Source organism: Wolffia australiana, chromosome 6 (assembly GCF_029677425.1).
Source record: "Wolffia australiana isolate 7733 chromosome 6, ASM2967742v1".
Taxonomy (NCBI): Eukaryota; Viridiplantae; Streptophyta; class Magnoliopsida; order Alismatales; family Araceae; genus Wolffia; species Wolffia australiana.
In genome coordinates this window covers 18,702,702-18,727,761 of record NC_135840.1, presented here as the reverse complement: position 1 = coordinate 18,727,761, position 25,060 = coordinate 18,702,702, and the positions used below count along the sequence as shown (strand labels likewise).

The following is a 25,060-nucleotide window of genomic DNA, read 5'->3' as shown; positions in this document are numbered from 1 at the left end:
ATTAGTCTTATAGAAATGAGCTTGCATTGCCCAATAGAAAGAGTGAAGTTATCAAGTTTGTGGCATTTCTCTGGCGCAGGATCTGGAACGTGTGGCCAAGAACGTTCTCTGCAGGCGACAACGAAGGCACCGACGATCGCGGCCGCCATGGATTGCTCGAATCTCGCTTAGGTTGATGGAGGTGGGGCCTTGATTTCGCTCTCCGCTTCTCTCGCGGTATTTTCAATTTCTCTTTCTAGAATATTCGTCGGATTGCAAGGGAGCAGGGGGGGCCCTCTGATCTCACCACCGTTCAATTTTCTCTGTCATTCTTCTTTGATCTGAGCATGGCAGGATGACAATTGAGCTGAGGGTTAATAAGGGTAGGAAGAAGGGTAATTCGGAGGGTAGTTCGACCGTCTTCCTTGTCGTGAGACCTTTCTTGGGCTGTCTTTGGATCGTATTTTGCTGAATTAAGCAAGCTCAGTGATTGACGTCTGCTGGGTGATCTCGGAAAATTTTGCATTAACCACAAAAGAAGAGGAGCAATGGAGTTTTCTATCAAGGCAGGGTACATGATCAGACCCATATCGCATCTATCTTCTCAAGTAAGTCGCAAAATTTTTTATTTATTTTTCTATCAAATTACAAGTCTTTCTCTGTCTGTTCACTACTCTATTTTTACAAGTTTCTGGTGAAGCAATGTTGACATCTTGATTGTGACTTTATTTTTCTTAATGTAGTCGTTTTTGTGTGTTCTTATTTGGAATATTAGTTAGAGTTATGCCATTAGCTTTCTCTTTATCCGCATGTTCTACTTAAGTCTCTTCTTCTCTTTTTCTTTCGCCATGATTTGAGAGAAATCGAGAATTTTTCTAGCTTTTGATCGGTCGTATTATCACAAATGCATTTTTAATCACCATCTTCACTAAAGCTCCTGTAAGAATAATGCATAACAATCTTATTTTTCATCGACATCAAAGTACGTGTTTTATTGCGTTCGTTTCGTAGTATCAGTATTTTAAGGCAGGATATGTGATCAGACCTGTAGCGCATCTATCTTCTCAAGTTGCAAACGAATTCTATGGAAATCTCCCGGATCACTTCGATTGCCTTCAATTTACTGTCATATTTTTTTCCCCAGATGTATTGAACACTGTCATATTTAAAGAAATTCTTGAAACAATGTTTTTTGAAGGTAGGCATTTAGGTCTGTCGTTCTTTAGAAGGTTAATTAGAACTTGGGTTTTTTGCCATTACCTTGCTCTTCATCTGCATGTTCTGGTTAAATATTGTACGATTATTTGAGATATTGTGAAAAGATTCTCTGTCTTGATTGGTCAGATGGGCATGTAATTTTCACGGACGTAGACATTATTACTAATTTTGGGTTGATCACCGATTTCGGGTGATCTTAACCTCTTTTCTTTCAAAAACAAATCTTGATCAGTTGGATCACAGAAAATTCTTTCATAAGTCACAAGCTTCACTGACTATCTTAGAAGAATGATACATTATTTTATGGACATGAATTGTTGTATTTTTTGGATCATCTCCCCGTTATCATATTAAGATCATCTCGTTGCTTTGGTCTGAGTCTCATTCTCTCTCCTCTTACTGGACAGGTTCAGTCTCCAATCTATTGCAGGCCGATCCCACGAATAAAAGCCCTACCTTGCATGGCAGCAAGCTCTGGTGAGAGACCAATATTTCTTTTGCTTCATAGAAATCGTTCCAAATTCTTAATGTAAGCTAAATCACTTTCAGATTACCCAAAGAAACGTACCAGAAAGAGTTTAGTCCCAAAGACACAACGTTCTTCCCCCAGGGGATTTTCTCCGAGGCAACAAGTGGGAACAAGCACGTCAAATAAGGAAAATACTGCAAAAGAAGGAAACGATACTATTTCAAGGTCAAATGAACAGACCATTCCAGAGAGAAAGAGTTCTGCTGTTCTTAACAAAACTATTGCTTCAGAAGAAGCAGAAGCCGTGGAATCTGATGAAAAGGGTGTATCAACGTTCAGGAATGGTCGGACTGATCTAGGTGGAATCAAAGAGGAAAATCTTTCATCGATTAACAACTTATTAGATGACTCAAATGATCAAATAATAACTCGGGATGCTGGTGATGCTGTGAAAGTATGGCCAGAACAAGAAGACAAATCAAGATTAAGCACCACAAGCGACACAGTGATCTCGGATTCTCTAAAACCAGTTGTTATTAATGTGGAAGGCCAATTGGAAGGCGTCATTGTAGATCAAGAGCAAGATGGCGATGAATCTTTGGATAAGCAAATAATTGATAGTGATGTAGAAAAAGTGGAAGAAGTCAGTAATGAGGGGGAAGAAGAAGAAGAAGCAGTTGAGGTTGATCCTGAGATACAGAAGAGGATTCTGAATGAAATTGCAGAGGAAACTGTCGTCAAGGGGGGGAAGATCTTCTGCTATCCTCAAGTGCTAAAAGCTGATCAGCCGTGCCAAGTTTTCCTTCATAGAGGCTTGTCTGCTTTAGTGAATGAGTCAGAAATTTTTATCAAAGGGGCTTTCAATGACTGGAAATGGAAATCTTTCTCTGCGAAGCTTCAGAAAACGCAGCTTCCTGGAGATTGGTGGTCCTGTCAGATTCATATCCCTAAAGAGGCTTATAAGGTGGACTTTGTTTTTTTCAACGGCGGGGGTGTATACGAAAATAATGGGTACAAGGACTTTTATCTAAATGTGGAGGGAATGAGTCCATCTGAATTTGATGAGTTTTTGGTTCAAGAGAAACGAAGGGAGATTCAACGGCTTGCTGAGGAACAAGCAGAGAGAGAACGTCTGGCAGAGGAACAACGTCGGCAAGAGGAAGAAAGAGCAGGAAAAGAGGCCGATCGAGCTCAAGCAAAGATAGAGGTTGAGAAAAGGCGGCAAGCTTTACATCATCTTCTTAGGCAGGGATTAACATCACCTGATAATTTATGGTATATTGAACCTGCTTCATTCAAAGGAAGGGACAGAATAAAAATATTTTACAATCGAAACTCCAGTCCACTTGTTCATTCCAATGAGATTTGGATCCATGGAGGTTATAATAAATGGCAAGATGGCCCTTCCATTGCAGAAAGACTAACCAGTTCGGATAGAAATGATGGCGATTGGTGGTATGCAGAAGGTAATGAAATACAGTAAGTTTTGTTATTCTTCTGTCATTTCTGTTGATGATTTTCTTTTGCATTTTCTTCTGATTTGATGTGTAAACAAAATTTAATATTGTGGCCTGAATGTCCTTTGAAGACTTCTACTATTTCGTTATATATTTGACTAGAATAGAAGTTTTGTTTATCTCTGGTCATTTCTGCTTTTTGGATCTTTTTTTGCATTTTTTTTTACTCAGTATATGTACAAAACTTGAACTTGTCTCCTAGAATGACCTTCAATGAATTCTTCAATTTAGTCCTATATTATACTGGGATAAATGGAAATGTACATCTCTTTGGTGACGTTAAGTGCCTTGTAATAGAATATTCACTTAGTGTTATAAGTTAAAATTTCTTTGAAAATGAGATATTCTATGGATTTTCTCAAGATTCATTGTACCATTAGCTCTTTCCAAGAGAAGGCAAGATCTTGGATGGATGAACGACAAGATATAACCCATGAAAAATACAACAGTTTACCATGTTAGAAAGTCAACAGCTTGTAATAGAAAGTCAATCTTCCCATCATTTATCTTTCTCTGTTTTGACTAGATTTTATTTGGAAATAGTCAGAATATTGTACAAAAATTATGTTCAATTTTAATCTTCTTTGCCAAACCCAAGTTTTAGTTTTAGTTGTCATAGAAATTCTTTGCTCTGTCATGCCTCTTTATTCCAATAATCCCTTGTGTGCAGTTCTCGTTCCTGACAGAGCCATTGTGCTTGATTGGGTGTTTGCCGACGGACCTCCAAAGAATGCCAAGATATATGATAACAATAAGAATCAGGACTTCCATGCAACTGTGCCTAATTGCATTTCTGAGGAAATTATATGGGCTGACGAAGAAGAGTACACATATAACAAGCTTCAGGAAGAAAGGAAATCAAAAGAGGAAGCAGTAAAAAGAAAGGTGGGTCAAAATGTGGCTTCTTATGACTATCTTTGTTGAAGCAACTGTATTTTTTCCTAAAACATTCCTAAATCCAATTATTTATAGAAAATTTCAACTGATTTTCCCTTCTATATCTTTTGAATATCTATTTACGAACAGGCGGAAAAAACAGCTCTCATGAAGGCTGAAACAAAGGCAAGAACAATGAAAAGCTTTCTATTATCACAAAAACATATAGTTTATACGGAGCCATTGGATGTTGTAGCAGGGAGACCAGTTACAGTGTTCTATAACCCTTCCAACACTCTTTTGAATGGGAGAGAGAATATTTGGCTTCGATGCTCGTTTAACCGTTGGACTCATCCTGTCGGTCTTTTGCCTCCTCAAAAGATGGCTCCGTCAGGAAATAATTCCCATGTCCAAGCAACTGGTATGTGTGCGGCATCAGATATTGTTTCAAAGCCATGTGATATTGAAAGATCAATCTAGGGTAGTATTTTTGCTCAAATTTGCCTTATCATGGAAATTCGCTTATTGGCTTCTTTACGTATCTATCAAAAATAATTTTTGTAATTCTTTTTATTTTTATGGGACCCGTAAATATTGTTCTAAGATGACTTGACTTGTGAACATTTTATGCTTAGGTGACGGAATTTTTGGTTGTTAAGACTACGCAGTCTACCAAAAGTGGGCGAGTATTCAAGAAGTCATTATCAATAACCAAACTATGTTCCTGAAAGCAAGAACCACTGGCTTTGTAGGTTTGAACACTGGTCTCATTGAAGCAACCCATATAAACTTTCCATGAGCCAATACCATGGTCATGGGCCACCTGTCTGACTTTTTTTTTAAAGAAAGATATGGGAGATCACACAAAGTTGGGGACCCTCCCAATGAGATAAAAATATATGATTTTTAAGTACATGTAAGGTCTAAAAGGCCGGGCTGGGCCTTGGCCACGGGCCTTTAAACCATGCAGCAGAAAAACCTATGGCTGCTTGTAATACCCTTAAACCTATCGCTTTATAGGTTTGAACACTGCTGTCATCAAAGCAACCCATATAAACCTTCCATGGGCTAATACCATGATCATCGGCCTGTCTGACTTTTTTTTTTGAAGAGAGATATGGGAGATCAGACAAAGTTGGTGACCCTCCCATTGAGATAAAAATATATGATTGCTGAGTACACGTAAGGTCTAAAAGGCCGGCCCGGGCCTTTAAACCTTTTGTTGAAGATGACTTCGTTCCTGTGCAACCATAATGCCCAGAGCACTGCAAAGGGTCGAACATGCCCCTCTCACCCCCAGAGTGCACCAATCTGTAGAGTCCCAAAAAGCCTCCTCTGAAGAGACATTCAGCCCCTTGATTGGCTGATGGGTCCACACTGCTCACGCATGGTTGCATAAGGTTGACTTGTTGACTTTTTGAAGGACTTGGTTGCACAAGGTCAGATTTAGTGTAGCGTTTACTCCAGTAACCTAGTCTAATTTAGTTTACTTTCGTAAGGTGGAAATTGAAGTAGATAAGGGAATGCAAGTCATGAAAATATACTTGAATTCAATTTGAATTTTAAAATGGTAGCTAGTTCTTCTCCTACCTTCTGAACTGCCTCTCATTCATTCAGGTTTCGTTATTCTTGATTGTCGTCCTCCTGAATTTTGTCATTGTATTTGAGTAGCTGTGAGCTTGTTCAGGACAGAAAATAAAAAATAAAAGAAATAAATGAGAAGAACAGATGACAGTTCTGCCCCTACTATCCCTATTGGTGACTGATAAGAGTTTCAGTTGTTGAGGGTCTTGAAGAAACAACTAAGTTGTGGACGCAAAATTTAAATAAACTCAGGAAATGTGTGTATAGAATAATTGGTTGAAAAAACATTACGTGGATTTTGGCCCCGAAAAAGTGATATTAGCAAGATCTTTCAGACAGCCAAGGAAGCGATTAATATCATCTCTAGAGAAATTAGGTTGATTGCAGATTCTGATATGGTCCTCCCAAGGACAGATAGAAGAAAACAAGAAACGTCCTAGAGAAGAAGTCAAAGATACCCAGACACCCTTGAAAGAGGAGCTTGGGCAGGAAAGAAGAAGCCCCTTTGAATAAGTCCCCCACTGTCAATAAGCAGCATAACCATTATTCCTAAAGTGGTGAAGTTATCTGAGGCTGGCGTGAGTTCCTCCTTCCAGAGCAGAGTTTAGCTGATGTGGCTTGACTCTGCCTTTCTCTATACGTTGTTCCAATTACTTCTACCATCTCTCCTTCATTTCCACTATCATTTCTACAGTTACTCGACCTATGATCTACTGGATTGTGTATTTTTCTTACTGAACCCCTCAGTTCCATTGAAGATCCATCAGCATATAATCTTTTTCCCCTTTCAAGAAAAGGAAAATTTTTGAGAGGTGCCAATAATGACTCCAGAATATGAGCAGTATTGTATATACTGCTATCTTCACGTATAGGTGGAAAACAGGGGAGTGTAATCATGTACGTAAGAAAGTACTAGAGTAGTGCTCTCAATGCATGGCACAATATTTGGTAAAAGCATCATCATATGAGATTGTTGATAAACTCACAACACCAACTTCTTCGTGCCAAAAAGATTTTGGATCAACATTAAAATCTTCACGGCTAGAATTTGTGAAATGTTTGGTTTGGCATAGCATATGTAACTTTGCAATTATTTTGCAGCTTCTGACATTCATTTAGATACTTTTCTTGAGTACCGCTTTTGATATTTATTTTATCTCACTAGCTTTTTATTAATACTTGCTTGCTCTTTCGTGAAGGAAATTAAATATTATAGTGTTTTTCTTTCTTTGTAGTTAAGGTTCCGTCAGACGCTTACATGATGGACTTTGTTTTCTCCGATGGTGAAGATGGCGGAATATTTGATAATAGAAACGGAATGGATTATCACATTCCTGTAGCCGGCGGGCTTCAGAAAGAGCCACCGATGCATATCATTCACATTGCCGTTGAAATGGCTCCTATTGCAAAGGTTATATTAGAATGCCTTTAGAAATTATGATCTACATATTTCATTTTGTGAATGAGTCTCAATTTTTATCATGCCTAATTTATTATTATTTTCTCATGAGAAAATTATGATGGCTTGATTATATTTTAGGTCGGAGGGCTTGGTGATGTTGTTACCAGTCTTTCACGTGCTGTTCAGGATCTTGGGCATAACGTTGAGATTATCCTTCCCAAATATGACTGCATGAATCTTTCCAACGTAAGTTCACACTCTTTAAAATAAATTTGGCGTGTTCATGAAAAAACTGTGTATTGCTTGCCTGGATTTGTACATATTTCTGCACTTTATTCTTTTTATTGCAGGGTTGGCATCAGGAGAGGTTATATATTTTCTTCTGAATTCTTCCTCATTTCCATTCTCGGATTCTATATCTCTGGCAATGAGGTCTTCATAGATAACATGCCAATATTGAGTTTCTTGGCCTTGGTGGCCACTGAGGCCCTCAGAATGAAAAAGATTGTACACACAATGATTGATTTAGATTGATGGAGATCGAGTCAAGGTTATATTGTCCTATTGTCAGATGTGTTAACTAATTCCTTTGGTAAAAAAATCAAGGGATAATATTGTTATGTTGTATTCTCTACAGTCTATCTGAGAAATATGGCTGGGTCTAAATAGATGTCAGCGGTAGCAGTTTAAGGCATTATATTTAGAGGGGGCAAAGTATCCAAGGAAGGGCTAGCCCACGAGGTCGAAGGCCTCATGGCATGCTGGTTCGCTAGAGGGGTTGGCCAGGTGGGGAGGAGAGATTTAACTCTCTCCACATGTAACTCCGGGTGGTTACCGCTTTGTCGGGTGACCGCCTTAAATCACTTTTCAAAAAAAAAAAAATATCTTGAAGCCACCAGTGGCTAGTGCTTAAATTCTGTATAGAAAGCATGTGATATAGATGGAACCAACCAACGAAATCCACGCCATATCGACTCGTAAATTCGACAATGTAGCTTTGATTGAGAATGTAGCTGAAGAAAATACACCAGCATTTGATGAATAAAGGAAAAGAGAGAAGAAACGATAAGAGATCTGGTTGGATCTCTTCCCCAACTGGCTGCGGGGAATTCCCTTCCGACTGCTTGTTACGCCCCTTGTAATTCCAAAAGAACCTTGATGGAAATGTATCTATTGCCAACAACCCATGTTGTCTGAGACAGAGATAGAAGAAGAAAGAAGGGTGGCGGGGTTGACGACGCCTCCGAGCAGACGGATTGGACAACGCCTGGACTAGGCCTGGGATGCCGCCGTCGAGCTGGAGTGATCTTCTGCAATGAGGAAGGTCAGAGAGGGCCTTCGAAGTGGGATGTGCTATAGCACTTACCTGAGTCAAAAGCCTCTTTCTCTCTACGCCGGCTAGCTGAAGTAGCCCCCGCTAATTGGCCCCTGACGTGGGCCTGGGCCGACATTCGTAGATGGGGTGTCGTATCGCATCACTGCTCCAGCTCCTGCTCCGCGATGGGCTTGAGGAATGAAAAAATGTCTTGATTGCCCCTTCTCTGCAGTATTATTTATAGCCTCTTGTTTTTCAATTCTCTTCTGTTGCTCCTTTTCCCACCTTTTTGAACCGCCGTCTTCTATAGGATTTACTAGAGTACCTATCAGCCTGCCATACGAATAAATGAGATAAATAAACTAATTCACCATTGCCTGCAATGAGAAAACTTTGACATCTTGTGGGCCCTGGCTTCACCATTGCCTTTGTTGCCTAGAAATGAGAAATAAAACACTGGTCAAACTATGGTATGAATCCATTTAAGTATGCCATCAAAATAGTAGATCAGTACTTTTATTCCAATGATATATCTATATCTTGTATTTAAGATAGCGAGGTCCAAAATTTCCCTGATCTTGTACTGAAGCAACTCCTTTGATGGTCATGACAATGAAGATAAAAATATTAGTACTCCTCAGTATCTTGATAGACTCGTAGAGGACACTGGTGAACTAGATTTAGAGTGATGGGAAAACATGGGGAAGACTTGCCGATTTAGAGACCTGGAAGGCAGAATACAAGTGTTGAGCAGAAGAGAATAGGGATTAGGAATTGAGAACGTTGAAAGGGCGAAGAAGATAAAAGGTTGCTGAATATTTCAAAACACACAAGAGAGAACCCGGCACATGCCGTCAACTGAGGCAGATGTGAACAACCTCAAAAGGAGGTGGCAGGAAATCCACAGTGAAGATTCAAGTTCCAAGAAAGTCCATGTCGGGGTGTTGTGTGAAAAAGGAAGAGTTGATCCAACTTCCTCATATGTTCTTCTTTCTTCATATCTCTGACTGTTATTTTCTTCAGGGAACTAGATCAGTTAGTTCTAAACATCTTGAGATATCTCAAATTGAATGAGGTCTTCCTTGATATCACTGAGAAAGTATCGATCTGCTATCAGAGCCAACACACTCCAGTTATTATTATGATCATTGGAGATCTGGAGGCGCAAGTGTCAGATACTTATGAGGTTGAGGGGAAGGATCCAGCTGCCTCTCAAAAGAGGAACCAGGAATCTAATGCTACTCATAAGGATAATGTTGGTTGTGTGAGAAATGTCCATTTGTGTCTGATACGCCGACTAGTCCTATGGGCCGAGCACCTCTTCACCAAAGCAACTTTCTGACACCTCTCCGTGTACTGTGTACACTCTTCACCTTGCTCTATTCCTCTATTTGAGGACATGTGACCTCACTCTTTCATTCACCTCAAAATATCTGTTAGCCCCATTGACTTCTTTTTGTTGCTCTTTCTTTCCTTTATAACTCTAGTGGCCAATGTATACAAATGGGCTCGATGTTATCTGCTAATGGGCCTGTACAATATGATCAACAACTGTATTTATGAATGGGGCAACCCCATTTGTTCTCCATTTTTTGGAAAAAAAGTGAAAGATTATCCAAGGTAAGTGATCCTCCCAATGTGGTATATTATGCTTAATGAATACACACCGGGCCAAAGCTCTGATCACATCTCTCTAAACCAAGAAAAAGCAAGACTTGGCATGGCTTGTATTACTCATCCTGTGATGCTTCCCCCCCCCTTTAAAAATAATGTCATTCTGATGCAGCCATATTTCCCAGAGCTCTGTGGAAGGTCATCCCACTCTTTCACTTTTTTTTCCCCTAGATATACTGCTGAAGAGAATCCCAGAAGGCCTCATCTGAGGAGACAACCACCCCTCTAATGTGCTGGTGGCCCACCCTCTCCAGGCAAATGCACATTTAAAGAAAGGATGGGAACAGTCTTCTTCACCCCCTGTGCATGGAACACATTCTGTCTATGTTTCTGGAAATCATCTCTTCCTGATGACCCGCGTCACCAGCCTTCGTTTGAGGAGCAACCAGCCAAAGAACCCACAGCTCTTGTGGGATCTTTAGTTTGCATATGATACGGCAGCCATGGATGGTCGTCATTTCCTTCAAAAAAATATTGTTTTAATCAATAATGCAAGGTAGAATCTTGAAGTCTTTTGCAATATATATATATATATATATATATATATATATATATATAAATTTAAGTTCCTTGATATTATTTTTCTGCGTTGTGGGAATTACCATAGTTTACTTTTTTTGCATCATAATGCCGAGGTTCCTTACATAAGGGAAATATGGTTGAGGTCCAGGTCAAAGATTTTCAGTTCAGCCAAAGCTTTAGCTGGGGGGGAACGGAAATAAAGATGTGGTTTGGAAAAGTTGAAGGGCTTTCTGTCTACTTTTTGGAACCACAGAACAGGTAATGAAAACACTTATGTTTTGTATTCCACCCACTTTCTTGTTCCTTTCACAGTACATCTCATTTTTTAAAGTAAGTCTTCTGGAGAGTTTACCCATATATCTGAATTAATTTTTTTCATTGTATCTTCTCCATCTTTGTCCAAAATTTCCCATTCAATCTATTTCCTTGCCACATGCTTGCCTGACTGAACAGAATGGCAGAATGATATTGACCGGTCATGTCGTCTCTCTCTCACTCTCGTTCATTCCTGTCTCTCCTTATCAGTTTAAGTTTATCTATATGTTAATCTGCTGCGATTGGAACATCGTAGTCTTCAGTTTTGTCTCTTTGAACAATGCATACAAATAGCCAACTCAGTACTTCGGTTCATGCAGCATGTTCTGGACTGGCTGTATATATGGCGGGCGTAATGATGCAGAACGATTTGGTTTCTTCTGTCACGCCGCACTTGAATTTCTGCTTCAGAGAGGATCAACTCCCGTAAGTAACATAAGGTTTTTTTCAAGAAATACAACCATTTTTTTTACTATTCTGTTATTCGTACATTTAGTCAATAAATTCACTTCATTGTACATATCAGTAACTATTGTTTCTGCCTGAAACTGTGGCACTTGCATGCATCATTCTGTGCCAGAAGTTTTTGTCACTTCTGGTACCATCCTAGCCAAAAGGATAACACATAGATCCTAGTTTATACTTGCTATCTAAGATCTGGGAAAATGTATGCATAAAACGAAGTTTATTATCAATTAAAAGTTTCAAGTTCTCATTCCTTATTTATATATTTCCATTTTGATGTACTTTTTTGTAATTTTTCAACTCATGCAAATATATTTCCCTCTTCCCTCTCATTGTTATCCATTTTATGCACTTGTGGATATCGTTTTTGACTCATTATTAGTAGCGAATTTATTGGATATGTTCCCAATGCTTTTCCAGATGAACTTTGTATTTGGTTATGGGATGATTTTTTTTAAAAAATTGCAGGATATATTACACTGTCATGATTGGTCTAGTGCCCCTGTTGCATGGCTATTCAAAGAGCACTATAGGCATTATGGGTTTGGCTCTGCTCGTGTTGTCTTCACCATTCATAATCTTGAATTCGGAGGAAATTTCATTGGAAAAGCAATGTTGAATGCTGACAAGGCTACTACTGTATGTTACTCTCCTAGATTTTAAGTCCACGGTTCCTTTCGAATTTTTTTCATTCTGATTTTTTCCTCCTTTTTACAGGTTTCTAATACGTATGCTAGAGAAGTTTCTGGGAACCCCGTTATTTCCCCTCATCTGTACAAGTTCCATGGAATACTTAATGGGATTGATCCAGACATCTGGGATCCATACAATGACAACTTCATCCCCGTATGTGATAAATGCGTTAGTTTATGTTTTGCTCATTTTTTCTCAATTGGTGTTCTTTTATGGATGGTGTATTCCATTTCTGTTAGATAATTTGGGACTTGGTTTCCGTAGTGTAACTTTTTTTTTTTGTTTCTCTCATAACTTACGGACCCTGCATTTTCTGTACTATTGTTGAGACAGATTTTTTGTTGTCATAGGAACGCATCTCGTTATGTTGTTAGTCTATACTCCTCTTCTTTATAAAATTGTGTTTGTATCATAGACTGTTGAAGCTCCCCCCTTGGACATAAGAGACCTCTTTGCCCAACATCTTTTTGCAATTATTAAGGGACATATGATTATTCTTCTATAATCTGGAAGACTGCTTTGATCAGCTTTTAGCAGGAGGTCAGAGCATTATGCCATCAGACAACAGTTTTAATTGTTTTTTATGAAAAAGGAAGGAATGCTGAGATTTGCAATCAACCTGATGCTGTAAAAATATTAATGAGAATTGCAAGGACCAAACTGGTCTCTTCCTACCATTCTAAACCATCATGAAGAAAAACCTTCCTCATTGTGAATGACACCATCGGTATGAATCTCACTATGATGCAGCTTAATTGCCCATCACACCGCAACGAGTCTTCCCCACTCCGCCTCCCTTCTAAATATTCTGCCCCTGAGAGAGGCGCAGAAGGTTGGGTCTGAAGAAACATCCACTCATGAAATCATCTGGTCGGCTCAAACCTCTGAGCTTAACAGACACTCAAAGAACAAATGAGAGCAGTCTTATTCACCTTTGGTGCATAGAACACACTCTGCTAAAGTGTCAAGGAATAAACTCTTCAGCAAGGCTTGCATTACAAAGTCTCTGCCTATACAGCAGCCAACCAAAAATCCACACTTTTCGGAGAATTGGACTACAGTTTCATTAATTTTCCATCACGGTCAACCTAGTCAACAGCAGACAATATATTTAATTAATTATCTTTGTGGATCCAGATAATACCATTGTTTTTTTCCTTTCAATAAAATTATCACAGTTTTCTCTCCTCTTCTCTGATTATAATAAATTTCATAAAACTAATATGTCAGAGATGGAGTAGCAGGGGAGCAAGTAGGCTGACGCCGGTGCAACAGGGGGAGTTGGTGAGATCCTTCTTAGAGGAAGATACTAGGATGGCCAAGGGGCTGAACAGGGAAAGGGTCGAAGGGCCAGACGACATTCCAGTTTTTCCTTTTTACTGCATCTGGGAGATGGTTAAAATAGAGGTTAGGGCCATGTTCAAGGAGTTCCATCAAGGAAATTACTAGATGGAGAGATAAACTGTGCATACCTAGTTCTAATCCCAAAGTGCCAATGGACCATCAATGTGGGGAAGTTTTGGCTGATCTCATTGTCTAACTCTTGATATCTCATCATAGCCAAGGTTCTGGATAACAGGCTAAGGGAGGTCGTCAGGGAGCTTGTTGGACCGTTCTAGTCTTCTAGCAGCATGGAAAAGAATGATGAACAAGGGTTTCGTATGGAATGTAGATTTTGCAAAGGTACAACTCACTAGACTGGGATTTTCTGTGGACATCTATGAGGCAAAGAGGCTTTCCTAAAAAATGAGTGGTGTGGATTAAGCGATGCATCACACCCTACTCCTCTGTTGGTGAATGGGCGCCCTGAGGGCAGATGGATCCCACTGCAAAGGGGGTTCAGGCAGGGATGCCCCCTAGCACTGCTGCTGTTTGTTCTTGCAATGAACGCCCTCGCTATAAGCACAACCCATGCGTGCTCCCACAGGTTGCAACAAGGGTTTCAGACCCCTAGGTTCCCAGCAGGTATCCCTTTTCTGCAGTGGGCAGGGGTCAATAGAAGAGGCCAAAAATCTCTCCGCCCTGCATAACCTATTTGCAGACTGCTGGGGACTTCACATCAACCACGCCAAATCTGGTTTTGCTGGCTTTGGGTTATGATGAATCCCTCTGCCAATCAACGCATTACACCTAAGGTACTTTTGCCTTCATTTAACTGGGGTCGTCTCTAGGCCATGGACTGGCAGCCTGTCGTGGAGAAGATAGAGTGGCAACTACAGGGATGGCAAACCAGAGTGTTGTTTTCAAGTGGGGTCTGGTGCTCGTGCAGTCAGTGCTCTTATCACGCCCCCATTTTCTGCCTCTCTATCTCCAAGCTACCTGTTGGTATCAGGAAGTGGCTGAAAGGTTTGATGCAGAGGCTTCTATGGAAAGTCTCAGCATTAGAGGGGGGGTAAGAGGATGGTCCTCATATCTAAGGGACGTGGTGTGTGGACCAGTCAACCAGGGGGGACTAGGGATGCTGCACCTACATGACGCGAACCTCACCCTTTAGGCAAAATGGGTGGGCCGACTTATTGGACCAGGGGATATGGCAATCAAGGTCTTGAAGGATAATTATGGACCATGGCTTGACTAGGACAGGTGCTTCACTCCTAGCAAAAGGGCATCTGTGTTCTGGGGGCCTGAGGCAAGTTTTCTCCTCAAGTTCAATAATGTTATCGCAGCCAATCTTGGCGACTGAAACACTTTCTGCTATTGGCTGGATGATTGGTCTGCTTTGGGCCCTATATGTGCAGAGTTCCCATGGTTGGTTGCCCTTGTTAAGGACTGTTGGGACGGCACTTGGAACCCATTGTTCGTCAGCAACTTGTCAGCGCAAAGGGTGGAAAATTATGACAAGATGCAACAGTCCCTGCTGCGTCTGCAACCTAAGATCATGGCTCAAGATGGGTAGACGTGGTCAGGCAAACCCTTCATTGTCAAGGGTGCATAAGTACAGACCAGACAAAATAGGCATAGGAGTAACAATCAATCATCAATGCATGCGGAGTTGTATGGAAGCTAAAGATCCTCCTAAAAATGCAGCTATTTGGATGGATGCTACTTAGATGAAGATTGATGACGCAGGCCTTCAGGAAGATATGGCTACTGGAAGCCCCTACAAAATGTGTGATGTGCACAAAGGGTGAAGAAGACTGCTCCCATCTTTTCTTTGAATGCCCACTCGCTCGGGCAGCATGGGCCAGCCAATATATGACAAGGGTGAATGTCGCCTCAGAGGATTCCTTCCAGGACTCACGAGGGGTTGGGGTACCTAAGGGGCGAGAGGAACGGGGATGGCTGTTTTCTGTGTTCTGGGCCAGACAGCTGCACCGCAATGAGGTCATCTTCAAAGGACAATAGGCATCGCTGGTCAGCGTAGGGCACACATGTGGAGAACTTAGCCTTGGTTTGGTTTAGAGGGAGGTGAACGGGTATGGGGACCTCTTGGGTCTAGGCTGTATTTATGACTTATATTTACTAATCACAGAGGGAGAACCACCGATCCCGAGGTTGACCTTTCCCCAAGTTTTTTTTTAAAAATGTATTTTGTATCACCTAACTCCCCAAACTCATCTTCTTGATATATTTTAACTATTGAAGAGTTGTGTCTTTCCTGCTTTCAACACGAGCATTCACATAGTTGTAGATAACCATGAATCCGTTGCATTTTTTCCAAGGTAATTTTTACTTAACCTAGTCAGCTTATAAAGATGCACCTTGATTTTATAAGAATGTGTCTATGAATCTTGAGTTGTCTTAAGGAGTCTTTTAGATTTCTTTTTTCATGTAATTTCATTATCATCTGCTTTTCCTTTAATCACGTCAAAATCTTATTTTTCTCTTCTCAGGTACCATATACTGCTGAGAATGTAGTGGAAGGGAAGAGAATGGCCAAGGAGGCCCTGCAGCAAAGGCTTGGCCTTGAGATATCTGACTCCCCATTGGTAGGAATCATCACTCGTTTGACTGTTCAAAAGGGTATTCATCTCATCAAGCATGCCATCTTTCACACCTTAGAAAAGAATGGGCAGGTTTGTGCCCTTACTTTATTTCTCTTAGCACTTTACCAAGTTCAAGTAACAAGGTTTTTTGTTATTTTTTGCAGGTTGTCTTGCTGGGCTCAGCCCCAGACCCTCGAATACAAGGGGAGTTTGTCAACTTGGCCAATCAATTGCATTCAACACATGGTGGCCGTGTTCGATTGTGTTTGACCTATGACGAGCCTCTTTCCCACCTGGTGACTCTCTCTCTGTCCATCTTTCTGTTTGTCTACTCTCTCTTCCGTCCTCTCCATCTCTCTCTCTCTCTCTCTCTCTCTCCGTCTACTCTTTATGTTATCTGTGGGGGTTGATGATAACGCTTTTGGTGTGTGATCTTACAGATATATGCCGGATCAGATTTCATTCTAGTCCCCTCATTGTTTGAGCCATGTGGACTGACTCAGCTCACTGCGATGCGATATGGCTCCATTCCCATTGTTCGGAAAACTGGAGGTTTGTTTTCCTTTTTCTTATTGTTTTCATTTTATGCTGTATTCAGAAATAGCTCTTGGGCCCCAAATGGACTGTGGACAGTTATTTTATGATTTGATCCACCATTATTGGCCAAGATTTGACCAAGACACCACTACTCTGCTTTTCTTTATCTCCAATCATTTCTGTCGAGACTATTTCTCGCGAATCATGGGCCATAAGTTTCTTAGTCTCTATTTCTCCCTCCCTCTCCCATGTGCTTCATCTCTCCATCTCATATCCATCTCTTGCAATGGATATGCCATGTATACATATATCTCTCTATCTGTCTAGCCCCCGTCTCCCTCTATCAATCCATGCGAGTCCATCTCTAGTTCTCTCTCTCTCTTTCTATATTATTCATCCACACATCATCCAAACTTGTCTTCACATCATGGTCAACCAGCTTTCTCATATAATCGTCATGGGGGGGAATTGCTACAAACACAAAGTAGAATGAGAAGAAAGTGTTAGCAGAAGGGAGGATGATGAGGTGGAGAAGGATCCTCTCATAAACTGGAGGGCAAGATTAATGGATCATTCACGGACTCTGTAATGAGCAACTGTGAGTAGTGTGGAGTTACCTGTGCAAGTGGGGTGCCATGGTGGTCTGCTTGCTAGAGTTTATGCTGGAAAGGTGTGAGGTGCTGTATTGGACTTTGGTGGGAGGAGAACTTCTGAAGGATTTCTTGCAAGTGAATGTGAATGGTTGCCCCAAGGGTTTGGTGGTTGCCTGGTACAAATTGATATTTTCAAACTCTAGGGGGGGTTGAGCTGACTGAGAGTGGTGTCAGCCTTCCAAAGGCTCTCGCTGCTGTTTTGGGAAACTTTGACAGGGGATAGACTCAATGAAGTTGGTGGCGAGGCCTGGGTTTTGAAGCCTTTTGATCTTTCATATTAAGGGTAGGGTTGTACGAAATGGGGCTCATGGACGTGCAGGTGGCCTACCGCACTATCTTGCCAGGACAGGTTCATATGTTCAGTACAGCTTCTCTGTGTCAGATCTACGATCAGTATATATTGCCTAACTCTATATATCTTATCATAACTAAGGTCTTGACCAACTAGATTAAGAAGGAGATTGGCAACTCGATTGGACTATTCCAATCTGCTTTTATTCCTGGACAACAACTGGTTAATCAGTTATAGCAATAGAAATCTTGATGGTGTGTATAAGAACGAAGGTCAAGGGGCTTATGTGGAAGGTGGATTTCGCAAAGGCTTTCCTATGTGCTTCTTGACTGGGATTTCATATGGGCATCTTTGTGGCTCTGCGGCTTTCCAGCAGGATGGATTGGGTGGACAAGAGATGTATTACGTCCCCCTCTTTTTTGGTCCTAGGGCGTCCCCAAGGGGAATAGGTTTAGCCGCAACAAAGGGTCAGACAGGGATGGCCTATAGCTCTGCTGCTCTTTGTCTTGGCAGGGAAGGCTCTTGCCAGAAGCACTATGGAGGCTTGCTCTGTCAGCCTGCCGAAGGGATTTCTGTCCCCTATCTTTCGAAAGGATATCCGTCTACTACAATATGCAGATTATTTTTTTTTGAAAGAAATAGGGCAGGCCACCCGGAAACCGGTGGTCCACCTGTTCCATTAAAAAAAAGCAAACATTATGTACATAGCATTTACAGACATGGCCACTTAAGGCCGGCCCGCTACCCCCCAAACCCCCAAAAAGATACTAAAATCCTAATGTCCGACAATATGAAGATTATACCACATTTGATGGAGGGTTCAAAGGGGGATGCCAAGAATCTATCCATATTTTTGGACCTGTTCATGGATTGTTGGAGACTGCACATGAACTGCGCCAAGCCAGCCTTTGTCGTGTTTAGGGTATTGCAAGAGGAGGCCCTATTTTCCAGGGTCAACTGGGAGGTATGAAGAACATGGATTGGCATAAAATATTTGGGCATGTCATTGGCGAGGGTTGTATGGAGAACAGGGATTGGCAACCAGTACTGGAGAAGGTGTTGGCAGGTCAGAGTGTTATCAAGGGGGGGAAATTGGTTTTGAGGCCACACATGCTCTCAGAGATTCCCATCTTCTAATTCTCGGTGCTGAAATTACTGGTAGGGATTTACAAACGCCTAGAGTGTATGATGAGAAAATCCAGAGTTGCAGTATGGGTGGGATGTCCTCGTATTTTGGGACATATTATGCATACCAGTCCTCTTCGGGGCTAGGAGTATTGAAAATGCAAGATTTGAACATAGCATTAGTAGCCAATTAGGTGGGCAAACTTATGGGACCAAAGACTGATATGGCTTTATGGGTTCTAAAGGATGACTATGGATCTAGGTTGTACTGGGAGGGTTGGGTGGATCTGGTTCAAGTATCCTATGCATTTGGGCAAGGGCTAATGCAGGTGATTCCTCAAGTATGGTAATTCTTCAAAGCCAAGCGTGAAGGCATCACAGCTTTCCAATTTTTTTTAAACCCATGGTCGGCTCTGGGCAAACTAGAGACAGAGTTCCACTCCATTTGCCCTTGCACGGACCCTTTGTGCCACAGTTTGGGAGTGCTGTGATGGCGCTGGAACCCACTCTTTGTCCATACTATGTTCAACCAAAGAGGGGAGAACGAGAATATATCAGACCATAATTTACCTACCTCCTCAGAGGGATAGAAGACAAATGGGAGTGGATAGGGACATCCTTGTTTTTGGGATGCTTATATGAGGGTCAGCCACAGATGCATATTGGAAAAACCCTGGACCACTCGCATGTGTCGCACCATATGGAAAGAAAAGAACCTCCATTAAGGTGAGGTTCTTTTGTTGGCTGCTCCTTCCACGTAGACTAGTGACAAAAGTTATCAGGAAGAGGTGGCTCCTGAAACCTTGGCTGAATGTGTTATGTACACAAGCAGCAAAGAAGACTGGGAGGACCCAACGGCCAACCACATGGGTGGATGTCTCCTCAGAGGGGTATTCAGGGACTCAATACAGGGCGGTGCACTGGGGGGCCAAACGGGGGGTGTAGTCCACACTTCATGGTGCTCTAGGCAATATGGCTGCATAAGAACAAGCTCATCTTCAAAGGATGGGAGGCATCACTTGGCGTTGTTGTACTACTAGTGGCGAGTCTCGCCTCTTCATGGTTTAAAGGGCTGAAGCCAAAGAACGGGGCGACCCTTAAGAGCTTATGTGTACCTAACAATCATATCTATTTATCGCATCGGGATGATCACCAGTTTTGTGTGATTTCCCTATTTTCCTTCCAAAAACAAATTTTTGAAGATGACTCCGTCCTGGTATGGCAAAATCCTGTTCACATTTAATGTTGCATTTTACGAATACACTTTTGAACCTTATCTTTAAATAACAAAATAATCGATTCCTTCTGGAAAGTTAATGTCTGAAGTTCTTTAAGTTAATTTCAGGACTCTACGACACTGTATTTGACGTTGACAATGACAAGGAAAGAGCTCAGGCTCGTGGCCTGGAACCCAATGGGTTCAACTTCGAAGGGGCTGATCCTGCTGGCGTGGATTACGCTCTCAACAGGTTTATCTTATTAAATTAAAGATAGGAGAGCTGAAATATTTTTAAGAGCCCTTTTCATGATACCAGCGAACCTTCTGATTTACCTGAATGATTTCCCTCATCGCCAAAAGAAATATATTATACGTTTCCGTGAAACTGATCATAGAACTTTGAAAACACGCTGCGAGATTTTATTCATTCTAAAGTAGAAATCCCTTGGTAAACCTTGTTATAATTTTGGTATCGTTAACCAAAGTTTCATTTTTTTCTGTGATTTTTTCTCGTGACCTTTCCGTAGCACACATAAATAGCTCCAGTACTGCTAAAGTTTCTCATTCTGGTTTTCTTCCTTGAAATGTGGAGCAGCCTATTTGAATTTGTTCTTATGGATGCCTTTGTAATTGACCTTGGATGTTGCTCCCAGATCTCACATCCTGATTCTTCTATCTTTGTTTAACTGAACTGCATATGATGGTTCACCACGTGGTCTGACTTTCTGTTGGTTGGGGTGAAACCAGAGCTTTCGGCGCATGGTACAATGGCAGGGAATGGTTTCAGGGGCTATGTCGGCGGGTGATGGAACAGGATTGGTCGTGGAATCGCCCCGCGTTGGATTACTTGGAACTCTACCTTTCTGCCCTCAAGTGACCCAACTTCGCTCTATTATACCATGGATTCTAGGTTTGTTCTTTCTCCCTCCTCATTATATTGACGAAGTGTAGGATTCAACTCATTTCATTTACATTAACTGTTGGGTTTGCCTATCGACATCTGGCCCCTTATCTTATATTGAGAAAAATGGGGACAGATCCAGGTGTCAGCTATCGTTATTGTAGCGGATATCAAATGTTGGTTATCAGTCTGGGAATTGCCAACTTGTGGAGAGTGACAGACGCTGATACTAGTATCAGTATCCTGTATCCCCATTTGAAAAAAATACTTCGATAAAAGTACGGAATCATGACAGTGATGATAAAAAACCCTTCCTTAAGGATATTAAGCATGACAGAATAACAATCCTGAAATGTAATTATAGTTGTATTCCCTAATTAATGTGATTATTATGGATCAAGCTTATGAGCTAATCACAATACGTCATGATTAAAATTCAAAAAATAAGAATCTAGTCAGCTTTCTGTGTCAATAGTTGCTAATTGTGTGGGGCTGTTTTTGGATTTTTTCCTTTTTGTTTATGACAACTGTTTTGTCCCATATCATAAATGGGAGTCATATTATATATATAATGTTGGGTTCTCAGATGAAGTACAAGAGAAACAAGTCTGATATCCCGCACTACCCTTTGGCCCATGTTCCCACCACCACGTGGAAGGTTGGGGTTGTGCCCAGGGTCCCTAGTTCAGAATTCCCCTTGGGCAAGCAGACATGTTTCTAAATTTTATAACTGAATGGGGTATTCTAATATCTGCAAACAATTTCTGATATCTGCGAATAATGAGATGTTGGCAGATGTCTATATCAGTCCAGAGGTCAATATTTGATATCAGTGTCTACGGTAGAGAGATCTGATATCTGATGTGGATCTAGGATATCGGATAAAACGGATATCATAACTGTGGCTACCAATATCCAATACTGGTATCCGTTTCTATATAGGTATCCGTTTCTATATAGGTATCCAATTCTAGCTTTGCGATGGGCAATCCTTAGTTGACGCGATGCCAGTGTCGACATTGGCAGATGGTTGACAATTGACAAGAACGGCGTCAATGCCAATTACATCAACAGCAACTTCAATGACAATGTCAACTGTCTATGGGTACCAAAATTTCCATCTTTGGCAATGTCAACTAAGTTGGAGTTAAAAATCACCCCATAAGATGATGAACAGACCCCTTCCAGCGCAGCCAGACTCCTAAGAACATTTAAGATTTCAAGAAGAAAATCACAGTTATGATGCTCTTGAGGTAGAGTTGGTTTTAATACCAGCATTACAAGTTAGAGGATCAGATCCCCTTATCTTAAGTCACTTATTCTCCTACGTGAGAATAAGTGACTAAAAGACAAGTCATGTGGACCACTTATAAGTCACATAGCCCACTCACGTAAAAAAAGGATTAAGGAAACAGAGATCGGAGTTGGCCCACTTTTAACACGTGGCCTGCCTACATGCAGAGAGAAGTAGAACTAGAAGAGAAAAGCGCTGGCTCTTTGCTAAAAGTGTGTTGACGGTAAGTCGACAATTGCTGTCTCTTAAATCTAACTTTTTGGATAATCTTGTCACGTCAATGTTAAGCATCCACTGTACCCGCACTGACCACTATAAACAAGGGTCAATGACGACGAAGGTGGACAGATTGTTGTTGGGTGCCGAGCCCTAATGAAGTGTTCCTTCAGTGGAGCTAATGCCCACTTTTTAGCTGTGTCTAATATCTTCTGATTGAAATAATTTATGTTTATGTGCCATGAACCTTCTTCTCCAAGTGTTGGTGTGTCTGGCAATAGAGCTCACGATAGTGAGACAAGAGAGAACTAGGGTTTTACAAAGAGCAGACTGAATCTGACATGATCCCACATCAGGTCTATGTCCGATCTAGGCCCAATTGAGAGCCCAAGGGGAAGAGAGTGTCCAGACCCCTTCCGAGGGTACTTAAGCCGTTCGTCCTCCTCGGTCAGGGGGAAAAAAAGAAAAACCAAGAGTGAGTCTCCTTCTATCCTGCCCCGTCCTCTTCCCTCCTACCAGTTGTGCTTACTTCTCTCTGCGCTTGCAGGCCCTTCAAGCTGCAGGCAACGACTGCTCGGGGCATTCCGTTGTCCCTCTGCTCTTCCTCGTCTTCCCTTCCCCGACCCCAACTCTCACCTCTATCACCTTTCTTCATTTCCCTCAAACCCTGGACAACCTTGAATTCTATTGGAACCCTTCGTGTTTTATTGGGAACTTACCAGAATCACCTTACTGGATACTTCGCTTCATATGTATGAGGTTACAATCTGGGCCCAGTAACAGAATAGGAGAGAAGAAATAACAGGAGCCTTACAACATAGCCCAAAAATAGAAGGAAATGAGTTGAGGAAGGTCTTCGGCTGACATTATGAATGGACCTTTGGCTTTATGGCCTTATGTTTGATGTTTTCTCTTAGTGGTACAATTGGTGCTGAACTTTAGTGCTGCATGAGCTGTTTTGCCTTCCTTTAATTCATCAAACTGAAAAAAAGCCTGCTTGACCATTGTCCGTAACCTGAAAAATTATAATCACAGTTCTCTAGATTTCCATCTTCGCTCCTATTCTTCTGAACAAGATTCTTCAACCCTAGGACAAAGTTGGACTATAGTCGTCAGCCTTCATATATCAAATCCAGTATTCGTTTGACTGTTATATGGATGTCATATCAAATTTTCCTTTAAGGTTTCAGAAAATGATGAATTTTTGTCCTCATCCATATGATCATCATCACCTTGTGCATGGTTAGGCTTGAACAAATGACAATGATCAATAAGACTGATGGATGACAATGACGCTTTTGGAATTTAGAAGTCGATAAATGATGGCTTTTGGAAACTTGATGAGGAAGATTAAAGATGATTCATCATCAACTGATGGATGACAGCAACAATGATGAGGATGGCTCTTGAAAACTTGATGAGCATGATTAAAGATGATCCATCATCAACTGATGGGTGACATTGACTATGAGGATTGGTCTTGGAAATCAGATGACGACACGTTGTTGTCTTCGTCATGGTCATCATCCAGCCATTGTGGTTGTCACCATACCACAAGTCTTGAAACTTCTAACGATTTCAAGGATCTTTGAATGCCACTTTTTCTGAATGTAGCATGAATCATTGTCTCTGATGGATTTTAATCAAGGAACATTATATTTTTTTATTTGACTTCTATGAGTCTCATTCAAATCAGCTTGCAAACTGGGATTTCTTTTTATGTAATTCATATTTTCAGTAACATAATTCAGCGTTCCACCCAATTAATGGTAATATAATTTATTGAATATTTCCCTCTAATTTTTGGGCAGGTGTGAGCTATCAGCATTATCATATCGGAGGAATGCAGTAATGCTGGGCAGACGAAACTGCTGTTCACCAATTTGGCGGTTTTTCTTAATTATTTTTGCAGCAGATAAATAAGTCCCAGAGCTCTGTATAGATACCATCAATTTTCTTCTCTTATATTTCTGATGATCCCACACAGGTTGATGAGATTAATTGTTTCATGTAGGATTGTGGATTTTAGAGTTGCCAAATTGATGGGGAAATCAATAAGACGGTACTCAAAATTTTAGTTCAATAAATACCTCTGGTTGTTTTTAATTGTCAACAGGCTCTTTATTATCCTTTTTTCTTTACGAAAGCATATATCCCACCTCTTTTTGTATAGATACCCTTATTCCGTTTAGGTCGGATCTCATATCAGGTCTTCCAAGACCCAAACCAACAAGTCTTCCACTATAAGTTCTGGAAAACCTGTGTTTAATCCAACAGGAAGTATCATTATTGTTGAGTCTCTTTGTTGGTATTTCTGACGTTATTTCTCACCCCAGATTTTTTCCCAAATGTTACATTTAGTAAAAAATCTATTTCGTCAGGTGATATTTGAATTTAATTCCGAGTTCTGAAAAATATTCGGATGTGTACAATTATACTTCACCCAGGGAAAAAACATTTCTGTGCTATTAGTTATGTGAAAGAACCTCATACTTCTGTTAAAACTGCCTTCTAATGCAGTTTTCTTAGAGGTGATTTAGTGCTGGTATTTGGCTATACCATGAAAATGTGTCTAAATGAAACTGAAAGAGTGAGATGACCGAATTATCCTCCATCTCTCTTGTCTAAGTGTTCGCTTCCCATTTTTTGTTTGAGATAGATACTGTTTTTCGTTGATGCAGCAGATTTCGCACACCTGTCATGTAAAAAACTAGCAGGGCATTCAGAGAACAAGTTATGAGGTCGAACATCAACTTGAATGATTTGGTTAAGGAAAACTTCTCAATTTCATGTATTTCTTCGTGCTGGCTGTTTTTAATGGTATATCTTCAGATTTTGGGCAAACAGTTTCCTCTTCTTTCCAAAAGG

General features: G+C 40.9%; 1 protein-coding gene and 1 long non-coding RNA gene across 5 annotated transcripts; both read left to right on the top strand.

Moving 5' to 3' along the window:
- Window positions 1–51: 51 nt before the first annotated feature.
- SS3 (starch synthase 3) lies at window positions 52–24,305 on the top strand. Of its 4 annotated transcripts, none has more exons than XM_078577598.1 (18): window positions 52–181; window positions 334–587; window positions 1,605–1,674; window positions 1,747–3,132; window positions 3,854–4,068; window positions 4,210–4,480; window positions 6,879–7,054; window positions 7,184–7,291; window positions 10,705–10,814; window positions 11,192–11,297; window positions 11,805–11,975; window positions 12,054–12,182; window positions 15,863–16,045; window positions 16,120–16,251; window positions 16,396–16,507; window positions 19,908–20,031; window positions 20,529–20,691; window positions 24,004–24,305. In XM_078577598.1, exons 2-17 carry the CDS (start codon window positions 528–530, stop codon window positions 20,656–20,658), a joined length of 3,483 nt encoding a protein of 1,160 aa, XP_078433724.1. In that variant the 5' UTR covers window positions 52–181; window positions 334–527; the 3' UTR covers window positions 20,659–20,691; window positions 24,004–24,305. The 4 variants fall into 4 exon arrangements, with proteins under 4 accessions (XP_078433724.1, XP_078433723.1, XP_078433721.1 ...); XM_078577597.1 differs by having other exon boundaries at window positions 61–216; XM_078577595.1 differs by having other exon boundaries at window positions 62–587.
- LOC144704616 (uncharacterized) lies at window positions 21,079–22,906 on the top strand. The gene is made up of 2 exons (XR_013581862.1): window positions 21,079–22,667; window positions 22,740–22,906. It is a non-coding gene; the product is annotated as an uncharacterized LOC144704616 (long non-coding RNA).
- Window positions 24,306–25,060: the final 755 nt, after the last annotated feature.